This window comes from Drosophila tropicalis, unplaced genomic scaffold, assembly GCF_018151085.1.
Source record: "Drosophila tropicalis isolate 14030-0801.00 unplaced genomic scaffold, ASM1815108v1 contig_1009, whole genome shotgun sequence".
NCBI lineage: Eukaryota > Metazoa > Arthropoda > Insecta > Diptera > Drosophilidae > Drosophila > Drosophila tropicalis.
The window spans coordinates 436,526-463,486 of NW_027172367.1; the positions used below are offsets into that span (position 1 = coordinate 436,526).

General features: G+C 39.5%; 2 protein-coding genes across 4 annotated transcripts; one reads left to right on the top strand and one right to left on the bottom strand.

Annotated features, from left to right (window-relative positions):
• Window positions 1–1,010: 1,010 nt before the first annotated feature.
• Hnf4 (Hepatocyte nuclear factor 4) lies at window positions 1,011–26,565 on the top strand. 3 transcript variants are annotated; one of them, XM_068303606.1, is made up of 8 exons: window positions 1,011–2,136; window positions 5,478–5,641; window positions 23,697–24,108; window positions 24,172–24,668; window positions 24,737–24,874; window positions 24,943–25,179; window positions 25,250–25,906; window positions 25,974–26,565. In XM_068303606.1, the coding sequence occupies exons 2-8, from the start codon at window positions 5,548–5,550 to the stop codon at window positions 26,018–26,020; spliced, it is 2,082 nt and encodes a 693-aa protein (XP_068159707.1). In that variant the 5' UTR covers window positions 1,011–2,136; window positions 5,478–5,547; the 3' UTR covers window positions 26,021–26,565. The 3 variants fall into 3 exon arrangements, with proteins under 3 accessions (XP_068159707.1, XP_068159700.1, XP_068159691.1); XM_068303599.1 differs by lacking the exons at window positions 1,011–2,136; window positions 5,478–5,641 and adding an exon at window positions 12,550–13,206; XM_068303590.1 differs by lacking the exons at window positions 1,011–2,136; window positions 5,478–5,641 and adding an exon at window positions 22,941–23,213.
• On the bottom strand, window positions 2,290–4,075 carry CatB (Catalase B). The gene has a single exon (XM_068303293.1). It carries the CDS (start codon window positions 3,917–3,919, stop codon window positions 2,399–2,401), a length of 1,521 nt encoding a protein of 506 aa, XP_068159394.1. The 5' UTR covers window positions 3,920–4,075; the 3' UTR covers window positions 2,290–2,398.
• Window positions 26,566–26,961: the final 396 nt, after the last annotated feature.

A 26,961-nucleotide genomic window follows, 5' to 3' on the forward strand; every position in this document is an offset into this window, starting at 1 on the left:
AAGGGCGTAGTGAGGGGGGCCGAGACGTGCAGGTGTCATCCTGAAAATATGTTAAATCGAACCTTTGGGGAATTTAAATTTAAGATAGGAGACAAGAGACATTTAAGGTCTTTAACATGAAGTTGTGCTAAAAAATAAAGTAGAGTAGTTTTGAATGGAGAGTCTTTATTCCGAAAATCTTTCGGAGGTCAATCTTTTTTTGTAACGAATGAAGGGTCATTTAAGACTCGAAATACGCTGGAGAATAGGGATAGGGAGGTTGATGCCTCTTGAATTTTCTTCGGAAAATAGTTGTATATGTTAAGCCGTTTTTATAATTTACTTCTAAGATAGTAATGAAAATATACATACATACATAAGTATTTAATTTCTTGGTTAAGCCTTCCTAGATGACGTCCTGAATGCAGACTTGGTGGCATTTGACGATGAAGTAATAACTGTATTATACATATATTGCCAGTTTACATATAATACAATACAAATCACATTATTAAAATTAAAAACTAATTAGACCTGTTCTAGTTTGTGAATATAAAATCGGATTTCATAGTGTGAGCAAGGCAAATTTGACAATTATAAATTCAAACACGAACTTTATTTCAAAATTTCCAAATGTCAAATAAAAGCTTTTGCTCTTGTCTACCCAGAGTGCTGCCAGACAAAGCATGACAATTGTTGACGAGCTGGCAACTTGAGCAGTACGATCAGCTAGTGGAAATGGAAATGGAAAACTGACGTGATAACGAAGAGAGAGAGAGAGAGAGAGAGAGAGGGAGTGCGCAAAATAATGAGCAGCGTAACTCTCACTGTCTGCTGAAATATTGTGAATATCTCGTTGTGTGGGGCATAATTTTTGCATAGCTTCGTTTAAAACTCAATCAATTAATAGATTTGTTGATGACACTTCGCCAGAGACACGCGCGTTCTATGCACTTTTACATGCTCGGTATGGAGTGACGTTGGGAACCCCTCCCCTGCATTCCTCTCCACGGTTCTAGCCCGCTGCTGAATTTGGCGACTTCGACTTTGATTCAGTCGCCAATTGTATCGTCGTGTGGTATGAACGGGCTGCCGCCGGCCTGGAGTAAAGAGCATGAGTGTGCATGTGTGTCCATGTGTGCGTGTGGGTGTGAGTGGGTTCAATCAACCTGTAGACGGCGTGACATTCCTTAGAAAGAGACACTAGACTAGTGTTTAAACAACAGCATTTTAATCAACAATTTTGGTTATATAATGAATACAAGTGAAACAAAAGTTTAATATACAATATGTACAATGTACATACATATTTTGTTTTGATTGAAACAGAACTACGTAACATTTTGATGCAGGCAAACAGACTAAAATATTATTATTTTTATGTGTGAGTGTGTGTGTGTGCGTGCGTGTAACTGTGAGAGAGAAAGAGAGTGAGTTGTCGACTAAAAAGAAATAAATAAAACCAGCGTAAGCAAGCAAGAGAGACAGCTGAAAGAGAGAGTGATAAGCGCTCTCTTGTCAGTTGGGGCTTTTATAATGGGCCTGGGCCCCACAGAAGCCGTAGTTGAGTTCGAAGACGGACAACGAAACCGTTAAAAAAAGAATATTGAATCGCGAAACTTGACTAATCATGTCATAATTTCATACAAATATAAATTCACTAAATTTGCAAGTGCATTGCATCTCTTCTTCCCCTTACCCATTTGTTAATTAAACAGCGAAAAAGCCGCCTTGAGACGTGGCGGAGTAGAGTGCAATAAAAACACAAATAAAAATCAGAAGCAAAACAAAATCCCCAAAGTGGAAGTGTTCAAGTTAGTAAAAATACAACAAAAATATACATACATACATATATGTAAATAAATATGTGGATGTGTGCCCGCCAGCGACTTTAATTATGTACAACGAGCCACAAAAACAAAAACAAAAATAAAACAAAAAACACACACAAAGAAATCAACAAGTGTGTTTTGTTGTCGACGTTTCGTTTGTCTCGTCTGTTGGTCTACTTCGCTTTCATTCATGCGGTCAACTCGAATCAACGCGTTCAGAACCAACAACAAATAACAAAAGCAACAACAATAACAACAGAAGCTGATAAAAACGCCAGAACTGTAACCCGCCTCTGCCTGGTCATTACTTGAATCACAACTTAGAGTAAGTTTCCATACTAAAACTTATTGTTTATCATGGGCGTAGTCAGGAAATCAAAAAGTATAAGGGATTTCCTTTAAGAAATCCTAGGAACTCCGCAAATACCCTAACAATATATATGCACGTATAAATGATTAGACCGAACGAACCACCAACAAGAATAATAATAAGTTATATTAGTCTATTTTCCAACTATACGTACATACAATTCCAATAACATCGAAAGACATACTCCAGTTTGTAAATAACTTTTTCTTGGGATCTCCTACAACTTGGATATTCTGGCTGTATTCAGGGCCTCTGTCAGCAGACGACCGAAGTCCGAGTGGACCGCGGTAAACAGTTTAACGGCACGTTCCTGCAAAAATTGGCTTGCCTCGCACAGATGCTCGGATATGTTACGGATAAGACGCTTGCGACCGCAATTATCCAGCGTGTAGGTCCAGAAGTCGGTGACCTGACTGTAGTTGTCCTCCGTGTCGCCACTCATGTACCGATAGACGTCGCCCGAAACGGGACAGCAGGTCTGCAAGGCGAGAGCTCGGGAGCTCTCCTTGGGGCCGCAGAACGAATTGGGAAAGTAATTCGGGGCTCCGCTCTGATTATCATTGACAGTCATAGCGCCATCGCGCTGGAAGTTCCTCACTTGAACCCGATATGGACAATTCACCGGGATTTGCATGTAGTTTGTGCCCAAGCGATAACGCTGCGAGTCCCCGTAGGAAAAAAGACGTCCTTGAAGCATTTTGTCTGGTGAGGGCTCAATCCCAGGCACCATGTGTGCAGGACTGAAAGCCAACTGTTCGATCTCGGTAAAGTAGTTGGTAGGATTGCGATCCAGGACTAGTTTACCAACTGGCAAAAGAGGGTAGTCCTTCTGAGGCCACACTTTGGTGACATCGAATGGATTGAACTTGCATTTTTTGGCCTCCTCATTGAGCATAACCTGAATGAACATGCTCCAACTGGGGTAATTGCATTTCTTAATAGAATTGTACATATCCCTGATGGCATAGTCGGGGTCATGGGACCTCAGCTCATCACAGCGACGGCAATCCAGATTCTTTATACCCTGATCCGTTTTGAAGTGAAATTTGACATAGTAGGTCTCGCCACTGGGATTAACCATACGATAGGTATGCGCTCCATAACCATGCATATGACGATAGCCATCCGGAGTGCCGCGATCACTAAAATACATCACCAGAGCATGCAATGTTTCGGGGCGCAAAGTCATGAAATCCCAAAACATGTCCGGATCTCTAAGATGGGTTTGTGGATTTCTCTTCTGGGCATGGATCAGGCTGGGAAACAAAGATGGATCTCTCACATAGTAAACAGGCATATTGCAACCAACAATATCCCAGATTCCATCGTCCGTATAAAACTTGACGGAGAATCCCCGCTGCTCCCTCACCGTATCAGCCGATCCATTCTCTCCGCAAGCAACCGAAAATCTCATAGCGATAGCTGTCCGTTTCCTCACCCGCTCAAAGAGAGACGCTGCACAAAACTTGGTTATATCGTGGGTAGACTCAAAGTACCCAAATGCCCCTGCCCCCTTGGCATAGGCTACACGCTCCGGGATGCGTTCGGTATCAAAGTGCATCATCTCATCCAAGAAAAAAAAGTCTTGCAGCAATGCCGGACCCCGTGGACCCACTGTTTGAATGGCATCCTTAACCCCTATACTTGCTCCTCCAGAAGTGGTGCATTCCTTCTGAACCTCGGAATCGTTGGTCTTGTAGTCGATTAGTTGATTGGAAGCCGGGTCCCGAGAACACATTTTCAAATTTCGTCACTAAGAACTGCAAATGCCTAAAAAGTATTGTATGTATCTGGAAAGTAGTCGAATTTTTATATGCTATTGATACTATGTAGAATGGATATGATTTTTCTTTGACTAGAGATTTTAGTGATAAATTCAATTTGAAGTTTAATACAATGGAAAATGTTTTTTTTTCTAGAGAATCTAAAGTGTGACTAAACCTGACTACTTTGGTCAGTCATTCAAACTTAAATTACTCAAAAGTAATTTCTCCTTTTTCCGACTCTCTTTCCATCCACCCAGTTAGTCCTCGCCTCCAGCAAAGCAACTTGGTCACACCCATCCCTTGTCTTAATTCTGTTTATGTAATAAATGATCGTATCAGTTCATTCAACGAATGAATGAGAAGTTAATTGACTTAGTCATTCGGAAATTTTGTGTGCCATGAATACTCATAATATTTTTGAGTACTTTAAAATTTCAATTAGTTTAATGTTTCTACTTACTAATGGTTCCATTTTCTACTTTACGTCTCATACCAGCGGACAAATTGTAGCACACTCAAATGTTAGTGAGTTTTGGTATAATAAACACAAGGAGTTATTCTCTACAGAAAAGTGATCTAAATTCGGGCCCGAATCTAGATCTCACGGCCCTACCCACATTTGTAGTGATAAAATTGAAAAGGGTTTTCGCCAAAGCCGGCAAAACGTTTGTCGGCTGTGACTCGCGACAGTCACGAGCGTTCAAAGGTGACAATTTGGCAAACAGGAGGGGGGTCTGTGACAGTGTGCGGATCCGATAAGAAGGACGGCGGAGCAGAGGTAGATAGAGCCCCTACTTAGTATAGGCTGCCACGGAGCTTATCGGCTGTTATGGCACTCCAGCAAATACGCACCACGAACGACGAACACTGGCGAGAGAAAATAATAAAAGTCTGATAATAATCACAATTTCTGTTTCAGCATTATCAGCGAAAGCAACTTCTTTCTCGCTCTCTCTCTCTGCCACTGTCTCTCTCCTTTCTTCGTCTAAATGTTTTTGTTTATCAGGGTCTGGGCAGTCAATAAAGTGTTGAAGATTACTATTTCTCCAAATATATATGAGTGTGTGTTCGTACATATGTGGTATATGGTTTTTTGGCGGGTTGCGGCGGAGAGACACGTCTGCATAAAGTTGAGTCGTTTTGGTTTACAATTGAATCGTAAAATACCTGCACATACATAGTACACATATTTATATAGATCGACATATAACGATAAGAAGAGAGGTTTGTGTGCACAATCATAAAACATGCGACCCCCCATTGGGGGGTATGTAATGAGAAACGTTTAGCTGTCGAGTCAAGCCCACTCTCGAGTTGTACGAACAAATAGATTTATGGACAATACTTCAGTTGGGCTTATCGGACCAGCTATTGACCGGAAAGCTATTCGAACTGTAAAACTTATGTCTCTGTGCCTATGTAAGTCGACGGCTTACTTAGTTAGTTGCACTCTATTAAATTGAATTACCCCAATTAACAATACAACAAAAAATACCAATTGACAGCTTTTACTTATCTTTTCATTTACAGTTGCCAACCATGGTGACTGGACTGGTGGGAGATCTTTAAGTACCACAGGAATATCCAACAAGAATATACCATGAAGCATCCCCAGGATTTAACAATCACCGATGGACAGCAGCTAATGAAGGTCGATAAAGTGGAGAATATGGAACAGGACTTACATGAGTCTGGTAAGTTAAATATTTGGAAAACCTATTCAGATTGATTGGATTGTTCAGAGTGAACGATAATTTTCCTAACTTTGTATACAATTGGTCAAACTCTTGAACATCCAAGTCGATTTACCTGTGGCTACACGTAGGAACAATCTTAGTCCTTTTCCCTCCAAGTTTTACTCAGATCATGTATACAAATAAAAGTTCTAGCAAAAGAAAAGAATGGACTAACTCTAGAGTCCACTAAGGGATCAGGGTGAAAGTGATGTCGAACAAAGAGTTTTATCCAAATAGTCCTCTAGTCTTCCTCTTCAATGTTTTCCGAATAGATATAGCATGTGCAAAGTATTTGCTACACATTCTTTATTAAAACACAGTTATGCATTTCTTAGAGTCATAAAAATATATTCCGATGCAGTTTGGGACCTTGTGAAACGGCGATAGATTGCAAGGGTATATAGATATCAGTATATCCAAAGTAACTTTGATATTTTATGATTCCAACTCTGACAAAAGCTTCAGATTACATTTTTATCCTTTTGGTGCATATAAAGAAATAAAATTGTTTGTTTTATCAATTATGTCGGCATATCGGGAATTTGTTTCTCCACAAACTTGGACATTGAATCTTTGTTTCGTTTGACTGATTTATCATGATATGTTTTATGATTTGAGCATGATTTTGAATTGATTTCCGAGCTGCTTTTGCAGGCTGACACAAATGCCATGACTAAGCCGAACACGTGCCAAAAGTCTGGCAAGAAGTCGTCCCAAATTGCGCTTCAGGTGGCTTGCCATTTGTGCAGGGAATTTTTGTTATAAATAGGCACTGGGCTTGATAAACTCGCTGTGGGCTCTCCTGATAAGCCTGCAATCATTATAAATGTTTATAATTTGTTTATTGATTAGAGCAAAACACACAAAAAAAAGAAAAGGAACAAAATAATTGCTTGTTCTTTATAAATGTTGCTTCCAGATTAAAACAATGATTGCTGCCATAATAAAACTATTTATATTGGATTAAAGACATCTATTTGTGAGTCGATAGATACAGAAAAAGTTGGCTATATAGCAAAATGTGCTGAAATTGCAAAAGCTAAAGCAAAACCGAAAACGAAGTCAAATAAAAACCTTACAAAACAAAGCGAAGTAAAACTTAAACGTAATGCTTAACTTAACCCCAAAGGGTTAAATATGCGCAAAGGCAAACACAAGCGACTAAACGACAATACCCAAGTGCTAACTAGAAGCAAGCTCAGCTTTAAATTGTTGAATATTTATAGAACGAGGTGTGGGGTGAGGTGTGGAGTGGTGTGTGGGGTGGGGTGGAGCGGAAGGTTTAGGGGAGGAGGGGCTAGAGACCAGGTCTGCTTTCGATCTATACTAAGCTATTCCGTGCTGTATTCTATATATTTATATGCTAGTGTCACCTTAGCCACTGACATGACGAAAGCTATTCTTAACAGCTAAGGCGCACTTCATTTGTATACTCTAACAGAGAGCATATAATATTGGGCCACAGGTTTGCCCCTTACCCAACCTTAAAACCTACATCCATATACTATGTGTATATGCGGATCGACTAGCAACAAGGATTCAATATTTCAATGAATTTATGAATCCATGGATTATAAGAAAACCTAGAGCATAGGGCCTTTGAGGGGCTTTCTAGTTTTGTGATTTCCCGATCCCTCTTTCTGTCTCCTCCTTCGCATCCACTAATGAGAGATCGAAACCGAAGCAAAGACTGAGGCTATTTGGTTGGAAACATATTTACTATATATTAGATTGCTAGACACTTTTGGTTTTGCGCTCTACTGATATGATATGGGTGCGAGGTTATCGCCCAGACGTGAACTCAATTGATTTGCATTCGCATCGGTGGGTAGTGGCTCCAGGGGCAAGGGGGTGAGGAGGGGCAATCATTCTGTCATTTGCTTTTCATTTGGAAACTACGGCAAATCTCTGTTTTTTGTAGTTTTATTGAGGTTTTTGCCTTCTTCAGTCGCTTGAGTCGATTATAATTAAAAATATTATTATTATTATTTTTTATTTGGTTATCTAGATAAGTAGCAAGCAAATGCCGCTTTGGCTGGGTCTGTCCCTCCCAGTTTATATATACATAAGTTATCCGTAGTTTTTGTTTTCTTATATCCGCTTTAGACACTCATTAATTTCTATGAAGATAATTGAAGTGTCTTGCGTCATATTCCCCATCTCATGTGTGTGTGTGTAAGTAACTACAAACGAGTATAAAGTAAACAAATATGCGTTACATGGAAATTTGCTTGAGGTCTTCAAGAGTTTCACAATAGATAACTATAGATAACTAACTATTTATGACACAGTGGCAGGCAGGAGACTAAACTATGTTGATAGGTTGCTATCTTGAAGGCCCAATTCTTTCTGTAATTGTAAATGGGATTGCCAACAAGTATCTTAACTAATCTAACCAACTGATATACATATTTATGTATGGATTTCCATATCCTACAACTTAATTGTGAAAGGTATCAAATACCGTAATGCCCATAAAAGTGAAATTCTGGAGTCTACTTGTGTTGTATAGATCTGTCCCTATGAGTTCGGATTGTAAAGAGACAAGCTCGGAGAATGCAGCTTCACAAAAATGAATAACCAAGATAAGTTCGAGCTACTTTAAGACCCAGATCTCTGACACGATCGCTCGCCGTCAGATCTCCATCAGTTAAATGAGGCCTCAATCGTCGGCCTTCGAGTGACTCTCCGGCAATGATGCACAACGGTTGCTCCCCAACTGTCGCCTGTTCCGCCGACATATGGGCCGGAGATTGCATTAATTGCAATTACAAACTGTATGTGAGTATTATGGAAATCATACTTTGTGTGTGAGCAATAGGAGCGATCGCAAACATGACGCATATGTTTTGGTTTGAAACCAAACACACAACAACAACGCGGCGGAGGCATGAATCACGGAATACCAACTGAAAACTGTTAAAGGGTCGGCCTCGGGATCGGGCACTTGGTTGCTATCGAGCATGAGCTACTGTACAGTTGCTATCTAAAAGATACAACCGGGCGTTTCCTGCACGATGGGTGTGATGGAGAAGTGGCACAACATAAGATCACAGAGTGAAGCTTGAATGCCCTTGCGATCTTCGAATACATTGGGAAAGTTTCAAAAATTTTCCCAGAATTCTTTTCTCTGGATGGAATATATCAATTGTTTTCGATTCCCTTTGGCAGAATATGCCCTTCTGTAGTGTGTTTATAGTCGGATATGCTTTGATATATTGAGGTGTTACTTGGTTATCATCAAAACGAATGGACACTTCTTCCAGTGACGAAAAAATAGAATTAAAATAAAATGCATGTCATGTTCATGTTGTTGATGTGTCGCCTGACTGTCGCTTTTCCCGCAGCGCCTCCACTCACTACACACACACACACACACACAGGAGACACACACATGTGGGGCCGTTTTACTAGTGAATTTCCAGAGAATTATGAAAATTAGCAATGCCAAAAGACCTGTCTCCCTCTCTCTTTCACATTCTCTTTGGCATTTCTCTTCCTCTCACTCTCTCTGTCCCTGTCTGTCTGTCTGTCTCACTCTGTCGCATTCGTCAAGTGAACTTTTTGAACGAAAATTATTATTTTATTTGCATACTTTTTTATATGCGTTTATTTTTGCACATGCAACAAACAAGTATCCATAAGATACTAGCCATGTGATTTGCATGTGTTGTTTGTCATCATGATCATGCTACACTCACACCCATATGATGAACGCCATCATCGTCATGCCGATGATGACGACGGCAATAATGAACAGAATGATAATGACGATAATGACGATGATATTCATAATGTTTGACTGCAATTTACTATTTACACTTCATTTAGCGGCGACAACTTTAAGTGAAATGTGTCCACATTGCTGAGTGCCTTTGTTGTATCTCTGAGATACATCACATCACATTGCATCTGGCTGTGTTTGTTGTTGCCCACGATATGGAAAAAGCTTACCGCTGCTTTTCTAATTGAGAAATTAGCTCAAGTGTGAGGACAGAACGATTCCGAGTGGATTGTGTAAGGACAGTTTCAGTGTGAAAATGCAAATGCAGTGCTTAACTGAAAAACGTCTATAGATTTTGAATATATGTATTAGATAAAGACCCAACTGCGAGATGAACATCATTTCCCTCTCATTATATCGTCTAGCTACGTCCTTAATCCTATGATCGACAATCGACCTCTTCTTAGCTTATTTGTTTTGTCTATAAAGTCTGTAACATTTAAAGCTATTTGGAAGGATTCTTAATCACAAGAATGATGTCCAATACTTTTCCTTCTTTCCAGAGTACCCGAAGGTCATTGACACCAACTTATTAACGATCTTCCTTTGATTCAAGTTATCTCTGCCTCAAAACGATCTTAATAAATTATAGAATTGGTGTAACAAGTGATGTTAAAGCTGGTAAAGCTCTGTTTTTTTAAAGTCTTCTTTGTTCCCTGCGATTAAGTTCGTCCTATCTTAGTATCCTGTCTATGTCCATGCTTTCGAGTTTTAGTTGACTTCTCATCCTTTTCACAGACAATGCTTCCTCCAGGACTCGATTCTCTGCTGTTTGCGCTCCAGTTATTATCAAACAACTTCATTTGACCGTTAGAAATTGATATTGTCGCCCCACTTGCTGTATCCATCAATAATTTGCAACATTTTTCCCACTACTACCCACTCGATTCGACTCCATTCCATTCATATAGCAACCACGTCACGTTTTCTGCCTGCAGAACGAACCAACTGTCCGCACAGACCCACGACAAAACAATATGATGACGCCAATCACCAGCGAGCGGCACCGACGACCGGCAAGCAGCCAAAGTACACATTGAATATGAGTATGAGTGGCTGCGGTGGGGCAGTGCTACTGGCAGTGCTTCTGTTTCGTCACAGAAATTCCGCCGTATACATAGAGTGGCTGGCCATCCGGTTAAAGTACGGGCTTGCGGGAGGGCCTGGAAAGTCCGCTGCGATTGTGCATTGCCATTGGGCTCGGAGCGGGAGTGAGAGAGTGGGAAAAAAGGGAGACGGAGACAAACAGAGAGTCGTTGGTGTTGAATGACAATCGCGCACAGACAAATACAAATTAATTTCAATTGAATCAAAAGTATCAATCAACGTGACAAAAAACAAAAATCTCACTGCGACTGCGCCTGGCGAGATCCAACAAACAAACCAAAACACTTGGCAACTCTCCACAGCCCGACAACTGGGACCGGGCACGGCTGTCGCTATCTATGCATTCTATCTGCCACATACATACATACCTATCTATCCATCTATCAGACATTGCAGTCACTCTGACTAACTATGTATGAGACTGTTTTGTATGGGTTATATTTATTACCTCGCGTTGATAACCGCGGCTCAACTCGCCTTGGCTTAAGCTCATTCAGCCTTATAGAGTATCAGCAATCCGGGCGACCTTATTATAAGAAAAATGCTCACAGACATACATAAATAATTCCAACTGTCCCAACAGTTGCTGATGGTAATGATGATGATGGGGAAAGAACATCATTTAGCTCTGGTTTGATAAACTCTCAGTGATATCAGTATTTGCCTAGCCAGAAATATCACAATTTCTCTCTTTTTCTCTCTCCCATGCTCTCTTTATTGTTTTACAATATTTTGTTTAAATATTTAATTATGCTTGCCGACGGCAATACGTGTGAGAAAAACAAAGCCCATGGGTCTTATCAAATATGTGATATAATAACATAAACAAAGAAAGAGAATTAGCTCTCTAAATACATAATAGAACAAATTGAATTAAAGTTACTTAGTTGTTTTTACGATTCCCAACTTGTTTAGGAGTTGTCGTTTCGACTGGGGATTCCCCTGGACACGAATGGGGTGAGGTTTACTTTCATTCAAGCTGAAGAGTGGAGATCCGTTTCTGCACTAGTTTGTGCAGATGAGCATTCCCTATCAAAAGTATTCCGCCACAATCATTTATGACTCCTTCAGGAATCTATGGAAATATCATAAAAAACATGAAATAAAAACGATTTACTTTAATGAATAGCATACAAAAACAAAGCACACAAAGGCGAATATGCGACATACATAAATGTACATACTTATATGGGATTTTATATATAGACTACTAAACATGCTATATACCATATACATATATAAGCTTAACCTGGGTTAGTGATAACAGGCAATCGCTGCTACTTTTGCTGCAGCAGCGACCCGGCTGTTTACCGAGGCACGATCCGATTCCGATTCCGACTCCGAAACCGAGCCGAGTCCGAATCTAGTCCGACTGGTAATCAGCGTAGATTGTTAACAATTTTGCTAAGACCCGAGTATAAGCAAGTGCAACAACAAAATACAACAAATACAAACATACATACATACTAGGTAATAATATTTATTAAAGTTTATACAATTGTTGCTTTTCGTAATGTTGTTGTTGTTGTTGCTGTTGTCGTTTGGCTGGACTAATCACTGGTCCCCAGCCTACAGAGCCGAGCAAGTGGCGATCGTCTCTGCTGCTAGTGCGGCTGCTGCTGCTGCTCGCCGTCGGCGTCGACGTCGTCGTCGCGACTTCTATATCTACAACAAATAATATTAAGACAGTTAGTACGTGTTGAGAACATTATTTGAGGTTTAGTCAATGTTTTGCACTAGGCGGTTATAATACAGTAGAAACCAGAGAGGAACCCGGTACTCGATAGCTGAGAGCCGACCCGATAGTCTGCCGGTTCGTTCAATTGTCAGAGGCTAAAACGGAATACCATAATTAATTAAAAGTGTTGATAAAGGACTGTGATAATCCTCGTTTAACTAAATAACATACATATATGTATCCATCTATATATATGTAAACGCGTCTACCTTTCCTTATATACGTTCGCTAACACGATTTTCGCATTATTTATCAATGGGAATGGACACTGACTGCATCGCCTTCGGTTGCTTGTAGTAAATTCCCTTCCAGAAAAACAAAAGGAAAGACAAAAACCAAAATAAAATTAAACAGTATGTAAATATACAGTGAACCAAATTGCCGTCGGTTGTTTTTGCGCTTTAGCTAGAACATTTTTTTCGGTTTTTCGATTTTTTGGTTTTTTAATTTGTGCAAATATTTAGCTTTACTTAAGTGTGTCTATTGCTTGGAGAACAACAACAACTACAAAAACAACAGCAACAACTAAAATTATAAAAAAAAAGGGAAACGCTGCAATAACAACAACAATGTGCCCCAACAACAAATTGTGAAAAATAAATTTGCAAAAGAGTGTGAAGGATTTACAAATATTTGCCAATCGCCAATTGTCTATGAGAAACTAGCCCTTCTACACCCTTCAGACACACAAACACACACATACACACACGCACACACGAGGCAAACTAATTCGCAATATTTTCATTTGAGAAAGAGGAGAGTAAACAAAGAAAATTGAATTCCAAATGTATGCATCAATGTTGCCCAGTTTGTTGAATATGAAAACCGAGACCCTAACCAACTCAAGCTACGATGATGCATTTCTGTTAGAGGAGAATCTAATGCACATAATGGGTGAGTCCAACCGATATCTAGTATGTAGTCAAATCGATTTCAGAGACGATCTAAAGACTTACTTTCATCTCTATTCTCTATTCATTCCCTTTGGATTTCTCTGCCAACAAGTGGTATCCCATTGGACTTTTGTTAACAAACAATTTGCATATAAAAGATCATAAAGAACCAGCTAAAATACTCAGTTTGCTCCAACTAAAGATTCTACATAGTCATCGTGAGAAGAACTTTTAGCGGATTTGTTATACAGTTCTCCGAAAAAGGTTCTGACCTGATTAAACTGCTGATCTTCATTCAACTGCAAAGTATAAAGATTTCCATTCAAATGAAATCCATAAATAAATCTGCATATCCTTAGATATTGAGTGTGTGTGTGTGTGTGAGTGTGTGAGTGTGAGTGTGCATTGATCAAGGGGCATTGCATGATGGACGACTATTTCATTGATGTAATATTCAAGCTCATCCTTGCTGGGGCTTTATCACTGAACCTCCATATCAAAACATCTGATAAGTGCCATTATATGGGGGGGTCTTTATCATCACCAGCAAACCAAGAGAATTTTATCAGATTGCTGTTCTATTTTGTTTTGCTTTTAATAATTAAAAGCAACTTTATTGCAATTCTTATCAAAGATTATCATTGTACCCATCCATATCTCTCCTTCTACCCCCCACATATGCATCCACACACAGACAAGGATAGGTTGTTGCAGACGATAAGATTTCATCAAAATACAATATATACATATGTACCTAAGTCTGTAGTCACAAAGATAGTGAGGGAAAAAACGAAAGTGGATCTGTTTTGCTGTTTGTCAAGAATTTAAAGCGATTATAATATGCCCCCGGGGTATAATTAGATTATGCATAACAAAATGGTAAAACATTAGCATTATAATGGACATATGTACATATGTGTTGTGTTTTTCTGGTGGTGTGATTGCCATTGGATTCAGAGTATTATCAATTTCTTTTGGGTGAATCTGTTGTACACACAAATGGCCCAATTTGGGGCATTTGAAATTTCAACTCATTTCTAATTTAATTGCCATTCCACCACAAAATAGAACAAAACACAACACAACAAGTTTCATTTGTTTCACACGCGAATGGTTTAATTAATTGTTATCAATAGAGACACATAATATTATTGACGATTCTGTACAATAGTCAGGGTGATAGGCACTTTGTCTAACTCCATCGATGATAGTCGTCACAACCTCTCCAGCCACTACATGTGTTATTTGTACTTAATTTCTTGTAATTATTCATCTACCTTATAATATAATCACCATGTACCGAGTTTTCCTAGTTTCAGTTGCCTAACCGGAAATACAACCCCATACTAAAAATTATTCGTACACATGTATGTACCTACCCAACTACATATGAACATTTGACTGATTGAGTTTTGGGATTGGCGTTCATTTAAAAGGGCCACTTGAGAATTAGTCTTCAAGCTCGTAGAACTACAGTAAAAACTGATCTTTATTATCGATAAGAATTGTCAAAGAAACCAAAATACCTGAGCTAGGAGTACTCAACTTTTTGGTTGACCACTGGAAACCAGAAGCAGATAACACTCAAATCAAAAATCTCAAGTATCTGGAGAACCCACAGTGTGCTAAATGTGTATATGCTTAACCGATACAGCCAAATATTTCGAAATGTATTTTAAAATATCATGTATTTTTCACTACCTTACATATCTCGCATTCTTTAGAGATTATTTCAGATTTGAATATATGTTTATCAAACTTAGAATTTCGAGAAATACATTCGCAAATCACTTTACCTTGGTGTAAATCACTTTCCCTGTGTAAAAAGTAGAATCTCCGTCCAAATATGGCATAAAACCTGTTATAGGAAGATGGAAGTTATACGATATAACTCTATGATCTTGATGAAGCTTGACACAAATGTAATACCGCAATCACTACTATAGTTATTGATCTAAAACTCGATTCTTTAATGAATGGGTCTATCTATTCTTCCTCGTCGTTGCCAAGGCTAGACATTTGCATAAAAGGTGTGTAGTATCTTACATTTCTTGCAACTGGTGCAGCCAAGTGGGTTTAGTTGGCCACCGTGAGCTGTTCAGGGAGTATGCCTCTAAGCATCCTGTAACCCGTGAGGTTCAGATCTAACCCACCGCTCATTATCCCCATTGGAAACTGTGAGTTCTAGTGTTCGGAAAGTTTTGTGATTGCCTTTGCTTGTTATTCTGACCACTCGCTCCCATCGATGCAAATAGCCGCTTTGCTGTCCACAAAGAAGTTCATGCGATCCTTGTCTTGGGTCAAACCTAGCAGTACATAAGAATATTACAAATACCCTATTAAACTGGGCTAAAAGTGTGTACCACTAAACTAGATGAGTTCTGGTTCTAAAGTATATAAAATGTGAACAGATATGCAAATATCAGAACTCGTCGGAGTTCTGGATCATATTCCTATTCTAATGATATCGAAGTGAAGTGTTGTCCATGTGTTTTCCTACCGTTATAATCATAATTCTTGGTCTCTGTCAATTTAATCACGAAAAGTACAGTATTATTTCAAATACAACAAGATTCGTGATCGTATGTTATGGATCAAATTCCAATATGGACAATACTGATAGGGATGCACATCAGAAGTGTTTCGTCTTTGAGGTAGGTCTAACCCGAAAAAATGTATTTTTGCCTGGTCATGCTGGCCAAGCAAAAAGATATTGCCCGTCACAATGACTAGCCGAAATTGTCGCTCCCACCTTTAGGTAAAAGAGATGCCTAGTTCTTAATGTTAATTAGTTGGGCCATAAAAGCGAAAACCCCAAAACCATACGAATTAATTCAGGTGTGAATAAAACGCTTTGGTAGATACATATATTTTATTGGGATAGCCGACCACCGAGAGGTGAGCTACGCAGATGGTTGGGTGGCTGGATAGATGGATGGATGGATGGCTGAACTGAGCTTATTTATTTAAATGCTTTGACAATGTCAAGTTCTAAATGTCGCGCCGTCTCCGTGCTACACAGTTCAAGGCAAAAGACTGTTTAATTGCCTCTACGCTCCGACTGAGAGTGTATGTCTGTTTGACTGTTTGACTAGGAGAGATACAAATGTATCTGAAACACGTTAGCGCCCAATTAAAACGGCTCAAGCACCAAGACTGAGCGAATTGAGTATAACAAACATATTTAATGGAAATTACACTTGACTTGATTGTGCACATACTAGAAAAGTAATATAAGTAGTCGATTTTTTGCTGTTGTTGTTGTTGTCGAGATTTATGAATAGGTATATACAAAAATCACCACTAATATGTACATATGTCTGTATATATCTACTCTTGATGCTTATACAAGTCCGATGATTGGTCCAGGTTTTATTGTGTCTGCTGCTTTGACTTTTTGTTAATAACAATTTAATTGAGACGTTTTTAGTATTTTAATTACAGACAATATGCAAGCAATTATTAGTCATAAAACTAATGAAAAAGCTAATCAAAAGTATGGAAAAGTTGAAATCTTAATTGGATCAAGTTTTCTTCTAAACAGGTTACGTACGTACATCCATTTCTATACGCCATATAGAGATAGGTACACATATGTATCTGAGATTAGCTAAATTGAAGTGGAATCACCAATCCGATGCGTAATGTTACCCAAACTATCCCAATGATCGCATTCGGGATTTGCCCGATACCAAAATCCGATAGAGTCTTAGACATTGTCTTATTTACCCGATAAATAGCTAACTTTATTTCACATCTTGATATGTAAATGGTGGTGGCTACCCCCATATATGTATATATATCTTTGATCGCCCGATATTTGCACTCCAAAGTCACACAGAAATAATTGACAATTGACACTTTCTAATGGCTTAGACAAACATCCGTTCAGAGATCATCTAAATAATGATCAAATCGGATAGATATAGATTCCAATATATGTAGATGGGTGCGAATGATGCGACATATTTCAGCCCTTTTCACGCCTCACAGTCTAGCCAAATATTTGACCAGATGACAGAGAACTATGAGCTCAGCTCTTACTTTACTTTCTTTATACAACTTAATTGGCAGGTCTGATTTTCGGGGAAAAGCCAATCCAATCCAATCCAATGAACGAATTACAAGCTTTGTTTTGGAATTTTCAAGCTTAACCATTCGGAAAATCAACCCATTATACGTACATGAATAGTAAATCTGTGAACACACAGATTGGGTAGCAACCCAATCCCCAATAAACCCCAAACTGAATACACCTCCAATATCATTTCTAAACATCTTATGCAATATTTGCTCATCATGCTAATTTTGTATTCGTTTGTTGGAGTTCAATACGAGTAAAAATCCCAAATTGAACAATTTTACATTTTAATTGCCGGTTTAGCAAGTGCAGAAGTCTTGGGTAACTTATTAGTTAGTCATTAGGAAGTATTTAAGCCACGTCATTAGACAACACCCGAAAGCCATCAAATGTTTGCCATTTTCAAATGTAAAGTTCCATCATTCCTTACGTATGCAGGTTTAATGAACCCTTACAAAAATAAAAAAGGTTTCAATTGCGTGCACATTTCTAATAGACAACCTTGACTAATTGGCATACGTGATTCTATAATAGATCAGACGCAGCGAGTGCAATGCAGCTGTTGTCTCTCCACCGATATCCATTGTATTATCTAGGCAGTCCTAGATCACAGTGACGGATCACGGTGAAAGTGACCTTAAGTTGATTGTGCTCAAAATAGTCCCTCGAACTTGGAAAAGCTATCTATTTATCTATTGAGATGCTAGAATTACCTCCTCAGATGAAGAATACATGGGCTTAAATGAAAGAGTGCCTCGAATTCGGGCGGGAGTTTCCCAAACTTAATCCGCTCCTGCATTTGTTGTCTCAACCATGTGCATATAATCAAAAGTCTCCCCTTACTCCGACGTGACAATTGGAAAAATCGTTTCTCCTTCTGATCGATTGTGTTTTGTCATCGGTTTGTCGATTTCTTACGCATCTCGACGTCTGAATTTGATCTTTGACATGCAATTTGAAATAAACGAAGAGAACAAAAAATTGATATCTAGCCTTTTTCTAGTTGACTCACTTGCCTGCTTTTGTTGCTGCTCTCTGTCGCGATTTTGAATTTCTACTATTACTTATTATCAGTAATGCCATTAGGCACGTTATTGAAATGTTGCCGCCATGGAGCCAAGGCGATAAGAGGTTATAAAAAACAAACGCACATACAAAAAGTTGATCGTGCCGAGCGGGCAGGTCGATTGAGGGGGTTGGGTTGGGGGTTTCTAAAATGGGTGGGGGGCACTGCTAAATTACACAGCTAATGTTAGTCGTCCCCATTGTTGTCATCGATGAAACAAAGCAAACTCGAAATATATGTACATTTATTTAATTGAGGTCTTTGTTGTAATTGGCAAATCGATTATTCAAATATGTATACATATATGTAAGTAGGAACAATTTATGTTCTATATAGGAAAAATTTTCAATTTCCATTGCCCACAGGTCGCCATTGAACATCGAAATCGAAAGCAATTACTTATATATGTATGTATATCCCCTCGACATCTGGCGATTTCACGAACATTCATACTTTATTTCGATATTTCCTTCAACATGAAGGGCTTAAACATCTTATCAATTGATTGAATTTCGTTTTCTGCCCATGACTAATAATGACTTGCAACTGAATCATCATCCTTTATCTTTTATTCATAAAGTTTCATTCCGTTCTTGACGTCCAATCCTACATCTCATGATTCTAAAAGAGACATTTAGAAATTTCATCCAGAAACCAAAACACAAACAATTGAGCTAAAAATAAATGCATTTTGTTGATTTTTGTTTTCGAGTAGCAAAAATTCAAATATAATATACAGGTACATATAATGTATAAGATCCAAGCAGGTATTCCCACATATGTACTTAGTTTAGTATTTCTCCCCTATACTTACTCTACTGGAAGAAGTAGAACCTCTCAAAGGGACAAGTATTAATCCTTTGCCCACTTTGATCTAAGAGATTGATCGTAACTTTATATGTATGTAGGTTTTGTCTGTGGTACATATACAATCTTTATTTTTGAAACACTTTGAATGTGGCTACCAAAAATAGGTTCCGCAGTTCTTGGGAACTAACACAGACGCGTGAAATATTGTGTATACGTGTTTCTCTAGTATAGATTTATGCGTTTTGCTATTTTGGCTCACTCGGCTCTCTCAGTTTGAATTGGTCATATTTATTTGTTTGTTTTTCATGGGGCTCGTCGGGTGATGTTTTTTTTTTGTTTTTTTGGAGGCTCGTCGACAAATCAATTAAGCATATTAAATTGAGAATCACAAGAACAACAAATGAAACAAGTTGGAATTTAAAATTCTCATTCCACCATCTCTTCCACCTGCCTAGAGATCGTCTCTTACTCCCTTAGATCATGTTGGCCAAATAAAATGTTGACGCGTTCAGTTAGTCTTATCAACCACTGAGAGACAGAAGGAGGTGAGAGTGAGAGAGTAAGGGAGAGTAGAACCACTGCGGGAGATAGAGATAGAGAAAGGTAGAAGTGCTGGGCACTTGAACAACATTTTATAAATGGTCATAAAATATGTATAGAATGGTATGGAATCGCCTGACTAAATCGAATGCATAAACAGAATACAAACTAAATTGAAAATCCAACAATTTTAATCTCAGATTACGAATCAGGCGAAAAACAACTTTTCGCAATGCTCATACTAACGGTGACGGCGCATATCAGAAACTGAACTCTAACGATGACTAGACAAAATTTCATTTTCATGCCGGGGCCTGTTTCTCTAACGCGAAATGGCAACCCCAACTTCAACAGCTGAGTGATCCAAAAGAGAGAGAGGCAGCTACAGAGAGAGAGCGACTGGGAGAGGGAAAGAGCCAACGAAGATTTGTTTATTTACAGTGAGGCGGCTTTAGTGCAAACTCTTCGTACCAAAAACAAAAAAATACCCGAAATTTTGTTGTCATAATAAAACAGAAAACAGCAACAAAGATAAAATGTTGGTAGTAAAGTTGGACTTGATTTGTTTTTTGGCTTTTCGAATTTCGCTGCGTCTGCTCTTATTTCGGTTAAACTCTTCAAGCGAAATGGTTGCAATCGGCTAGACTATTCTGTAATTCCCGAAGAAATTTCAATCCCACCTGGTGAGTAGGAACGAAAGGTGTTAATTGAAATTCTCCGTCGAGTGATGTGATTAATTTAAGTATTCGAGGAGTGTTTAACAAAATGAAGGAATACCTGTTAATTGAACTGCTAATTTTTGGTAATCAGAATATCTGCAACTGATTAAATATCAAATTGCCATTGAACGTGAATTTGCTTCACACCTTAAATTTGGAAACATCATCCAAATTCGGCAGATTTTGTCAACTACGAAATTAACAGACACAAAACGAGTTGTCTCTTTTCAAATTTAGTTACTCTAAAGAAGAAGTGAGGCAAGTATTAGATTAAATTACAAGACCAAATTGAAATGTATATAGGATATGAACATATTCTTATGAGCTTTCGGCCCTATTAGTTAACTTGTTCGTTTATAATTCGATTTTTGTGAAATTTTGTATGCCGATAGATGTGGATAATACAAATGAATGTGATTAATTTGATTGCAGTTTTTTGATTATCAGTGTGGAAAAGACTCCCTGGTCTTAAAGTCTCAGAGATTAACTCAGTTGGTGACGCCTATTAAGAAAATCTGTATACAGCTTACTAACAAACCAAGTATACCAACTATAGCCTACTATAATGCGCCCCTAGGGGTCTAATTTTTAAACTTCGATAGATAATTGTACGGAATATCAAGCTAAATGTCCATGATTCACATAGCACTCATTTTTGTCCACTGTTCCCAACTTGTTGCATGAATTCTTAAAAGTTAAAGAAAATTTTAATTCTAGTTTGTTTGGTCGCTCTGTCCATCGGGCTCTCTCTTACTACTTATGAGCGCGCGCACACACACACACACAGATGTTCAAATTAAAGCCGGCTTGTTTTCAAAATTTATTTATTTGTTTATTTATAAATTTCTATGTGCAACTGTGTGTGTGTGTGTGTGTGTCTGGTGCTTTGAGTCTGGTTTTGCTGCTGGCTCTCTCCCTTTCTCTCTACTTCTCTCTCTCTATCTTCGGGCTTTGCAAGAGAGAGCAAACAAATATGTATATGCAAACACAGTTGAATTGATTTAAGCGTCGATTAACGCCAGAGCCGGATTCAGCAGTCCTGAGGCACCGTGGCACTTAATTATACCCTTGCAAAAAGGGTATATTCAGTTTGGTCAGAAGTGTGCAACGCATAGAACGAAGCATGTCCGACCATACAAATATATATATTCTTGATCAGCACGACGAGACGAGTTCAACTAGCCATGTCCGTCCGTCCGTCCGTCCGTCTGGATCAACGCAAACTCCTCCTAGACCGTAAGAGCTACAGAGCTGAAATTTTGCACATAGGCTTGTATATACTGAAGGCGTTGTATATCTCGGATTCAGCCCGATCGGACCACTATATCATATAGCTCCCATAAAAACCCAAAAGTCACGAACAGTGACTTTTCTTAATAACTTCGTTATTTTCTGCGCTATTATCGTGAAACTAATATTAGAGAGATTATTACTCCTATTAACTACTGTGCCAATATATATATCATATATGTAGCTCCCATAGGAACGATCGGTCGAAAACAGTGACTTTTGTAAATAACTTCGTTACTTTTAACGCGATTGCTTTCAAACTAAACATTTCTTAATTTAATATATCTGTTAATGACTGTGCCAAATTTGATAAAGAGCGGGTAGTCATATCATATAGCTCCCATAGGAACGATCGGTGGAAAACAGTGACTATGATCAATATCTTCGTTATTTCCTATGATTGTAGGCCATTCTTTCGCAAACATAAGCCTTTTTAGATAAAACGTTCTTCCACATTGATGGCTAATAGGTAAGGAAAGAGTTACCAAAAAAAGTTGCAAGGGTATACAAACTTTGACGCGGTCGAAGTTAGCCCCGGCCCTCTGTTTAAAATTAACCTTCCAAATGCTTTCGAAGTCTATTCTTTACGATTTCCGCTTCAATTCAGTGCGGAATCATCAAAATCAAAAATTTTCTTAGTGTTATTTCAATTTTCGGATAAACAAAACAGCTTTTAATATTGGTTTAATATATTACCCAGAGACTCTTATTGGTAAACATTTACTAAATCCTCTGCCTCAGCAGTTTCCATCACGTCTTGGTGATTGGAAAACCGAAATTATTGGGAATCGAGTATTCTATATTTCTAAATTTTTAATATCTGACGTGATTTTAACGACTCAAAAGCTTGCCAAGCCGATTTCAGAATTATATTGGGAAAGTAGTGCACTTTTAAGGCCACTAATCGTATTCACTTCATGTTACGATATGGGTTAGGGCTGCTGAAATAACTAGTAACTAACTAAAGAAGAGGTGAACAGGAAAAGTTCCTTGTTCCGTCAAGTGACTGGTGAGGCCTCTCTCCTGGTAGTTGCCCCGCCTTAAGTCCGGCCCTGATTTACCCATGCAAGAGGCCTGACTCTCGCTCCGCCGCTGTCGCTGCCTCTGCCACTTGGCTTTGGATCTAACTGGGAGCAGAGACAACATACGATGTAGTGTGAGGGCAGCTTCGACGCTTTTGCCATCGGACTTGGCGTGTGCGCAAGTTTTTATTTTGCTTTTTTGTTATTTTTTTATTTTTGGTGTTAAACTGTTGTTTTTTTTTTTTTTACTTTGACTTCGACGTCGTCGTCGTTGTCGTCGTCGTTGACGACGATTCGTGTTTCCATTAATCAGTTGCACTAAAATGGTGCGCAAGTCCGGTAGAGTTAAAATTTCTAGTCGCGATCGCGCTGGGAACGTTTTAATGCGTGGCAAAGGAGCCGATGCTGGGCTGCCCGGGAGGCCCACTAGGCAGAGAAAGAGGCGTGGCACTAGTACCAGTAATACAGACTCAAGTGATGGTATGTATGTTGTTGTTGTAGTTGATTGTTGGTATTGCGCGATTTTTGGTCGTTGGCTATTTAGGCATTTTCTACGATATTTACCTGAATACATGCATACATACAAGTGTATGTACATGCTGTTCAATGTATGTATGTGTGTGTGAGGGGGTGTGTGTGTGTGCATATTTTCATTGCAATGATTGCTTAGGTGAGCATTCAAAACTGTAAATCGTCAAACTGTAGGTAGGAATTCACGTAGGCGTCAATTAAATGATGGACGGATGTGGCTCCAAAACTGTAAGGGCATCTCAAAGAAGTATGCAAATTTATTACAAGTGTGTGGCTCAGTTGCCCTTAAACTGTGCATAAATTATTGTTGATTAAGTCAAATTGAATCGAATTGCTAATCAGAAAGTCTACATACACATGAACAATGACTGTCAAACTGTGAATCGGCACTCAAACTAAGATGAAACTAATCCATTCTCTGTCTATTTGCAGAATCTGAAAGCCGTATAATGCATTCGGATGCTTTGTCTGTGGGTCATCCGGCAACATCCCATAGCCCAATTGGACATGTTCTAAGTCCCAATGCGGTCGGATTGGGCATGAGCAATAGCAGTAATCAGAGCAGCGAGAATTTTACTGTCTGCAATGGCAATAGCAGTAGCACTAACAACAACAACAACAATAACAACATATACTCTCCCAACAACAACAACAACAACAATAGTGGAAGTTCCAGCAGTCAACAACAACAACAACAGCAACAGCAGCAACAACAACAATCGCCAACTGTCTGTGCAATTTGCGGAGATCGGGCAACGGGCAAACATTACGGAGCCTCAAGCTGCGACGGCTGTAAGGGATTCTTCCGGCGGAGTGTGAGGAAAAATCATCAGTATACCTGCAGGTAAGCAATTGAATAAATTCCCCAACTCCTTTTCGAGGTTATAATGCAATCTACTTCCATTAGATTCTCTCGCAATTGTGTGGTCGACAAGGATAAGCGCAATCAGTGCCGCTATTGCCGTCTACGCAAGTGCTTCAAGGCTGGGATGAAGAAGGAAGCCGTACAAAATGAACGTGATCGGATCAGTTGTCGTCGCACCTCCAACGATGATCCCGATCCGGGCAACGGCTTGTCGGTGATATCCCTGGTCAAGGCGGAGAACGAGTCGCGCCAATCGAAGGCTGGTGCAGCCATGGAGCCCAATATCAACGAGGATCTGTCGACGAAACAGTTTGCCAGCATCAACGATGTGTGCGAATCGATGAAGCAGCAGCTCCTTACTCTCGTGGAGTGGGCCAAGCAGATACCGGCCTTTAATGAGCTTCAGCTGGACGATCAGGTGGCTCTTCTGCGTGCCCATGCCGGTGAACATCTACTGCTGGGCCTGTCGCGCCGTTCGATGCACCTAAGGGATGTTCTGCTGCTGAGCAACAACTGTGTGATTACGAGACATTGTCCAGGTAAGTCCACGTAATGGAAACCGGTTAGATGAAACGGTCGTTAATGCCAAGTTGTTCTTGTCATCCAGATCCACTTGTCTCCCCCAATTTGGATATATCGAGAATAGGGGCGCGCATCATTGATGAACTTGTTGTGGTGATGAAAGATGTGGGCATTGACGATACGGAATTCGCCTGCATAAAGGCGTTGGTGTTCTTTGATCCAAGTGAGTAGATCTCGATTGTGACCGGCGATCAATCAGTTATTTATTGTCCTTCCACCAAATCTCATTAGATGCTAAGGGCCTGAACGAGCCGCATCGCATTAAATCCTTGCGCCATCAGATACTCAACAATCTCGAGGACTACATATCAGACCGGCAATACGAGTCGCGTGGACGGTTTGGGGAAATTTTGCTTATCTTGCCGGTTCTGCAGTCAATCACCTGGCAGATGATCGAGCAAATACAATTTGCCAAAATCTTTGGAGTGGCCCATATTGATTCCCTGCTCCAGGAGATGTTGCTAGGCGGTGAGTTCAATCGAACGATAAACTAAAACTCTCGATTTTATTCAACGACTTTTCACTCTTTGAAATGCAGGCGAGTTGGCTGACAATTCGTTGCCTTTGTCGCCACCCAATCACCCAAGCGATTACCAGAGTCCGACACACGGCGGCAGCTTAGACGCCAGCCAGGGAGTTAACTCCTCTACACTGGAGACCCTGGCTGGGGGTTCCAGTAATGGTCTGGATATAGATGTGCAACACATTCAGGCACTAATCGAGGCCAACCATGCAGAGGACACGTTCCGGGCCTATGCCGCCAGCTCGGCGGCAGCTGCAGCTGCAGTAGCCGCCTCAACTTCATCAGCATCTACCCCTACCCCTACAGTTGCTGTTGCTCCGGCTGCAGTGTCCCCGCCATTGGGCAGCCCCAAATCGCAACAACAACAGCAACAGCAGCAACATCAGGAGAGTCCGTATATTGATTCCGCTGCAAGAAATTACAACAACAGCCGATCCGCCGGCCTACAGACTCAGCAACATAGTCCACAGCGTATGCATCCATACCAAAGAACCGCCACGTCGTCGCCGGCCGACTCCGCCGTTGGTCTGGGCTTACGCAATCCCGCGGACATAACCCTCAATGAATACAATCGGAGTGAGGGGAGCAGCGCCGATGAGCTGCTATGTCGCACGCCCCTCAAGATTCGTGCCCCCGAGCTACTGACCACCAGTCAAGCCAACTATGTGATGGGTGAGTGTCATCGGGTGTCCTTATATGGGAAATGTTCTAAAACTCGCTTCCTTTTTTCCCTTTGCAGAACCCTGTCGCATGACGCTCAAACAGGAACCCGAAACGGGATACTAAAACCTTGGTGCAATGGCCTTCAGTTGGCTGTCCCTCTCCCCCCATACCCACAAACATACAGGCCCGTCTTGCTAGCTCCTAAGTGCCTAACTAAAACGGAAATAAAACACTTACTTAATTGTTATGCCTTGAAACACTTTTTGATACTTTTATTAGTCAGTAAGTAGGTATTTTGGAAATTGTTGCTTAATTTGTAATATTTGCAAGCAGTTGCAATCGATTTATCTTCTGGAGTCAATAGTTTTGCTCAAAAACCTTTATATCGTACATAGATATACATATATACAAGTCCTAGCATGTAGTAAGTTTGTTGGTTATCTATATACGTTATATATACTTATACATATATCCATTTACTATGCAATATTTTGTTGTAGGTTAGGGTGTTGTTTAGTCTATGAAACGATAATGTAAATTAGCTACCATATACACACACATATTCTATGTTAAAAGCAGAGAAAAACTATTTTTATATGAACATGTAAAATATACAAATTAATTTAAAATGGCTGAGTGAATAAAACAAACAAAAAAATATTACTGAACAGATATTATCTTTTAATTTTGCTAGTATTCGCTTCAGATGAGAATAAGCCTCGAATCTGAGTGGCAAATTCAAATCAAAATAATCCATGGATTAAAGGGCACAACGTTGTAATCCATATTAATTCTAATATAGTTTCATAAAGCTTAATAGTTTGTATTCAAGACTTGGCTGGATATTGTACAATGTCAACTTTTTCTGTGTTAACCATCGAGTCAAGGTTTTTAACTACATAAAATTCGAGTAATTTAGATAAAGTTTATTGTGTTGACTTCAGATTCAACCTGCCTACCCATTTTTAATGAGTCACTAGAAGTTATAAGGATTTCTTATGCCAAGCCAAGTCTAGTCTGTCTATTTCAAAAGTTAATTTTACTTTTAAAGTAGTGGACAATGC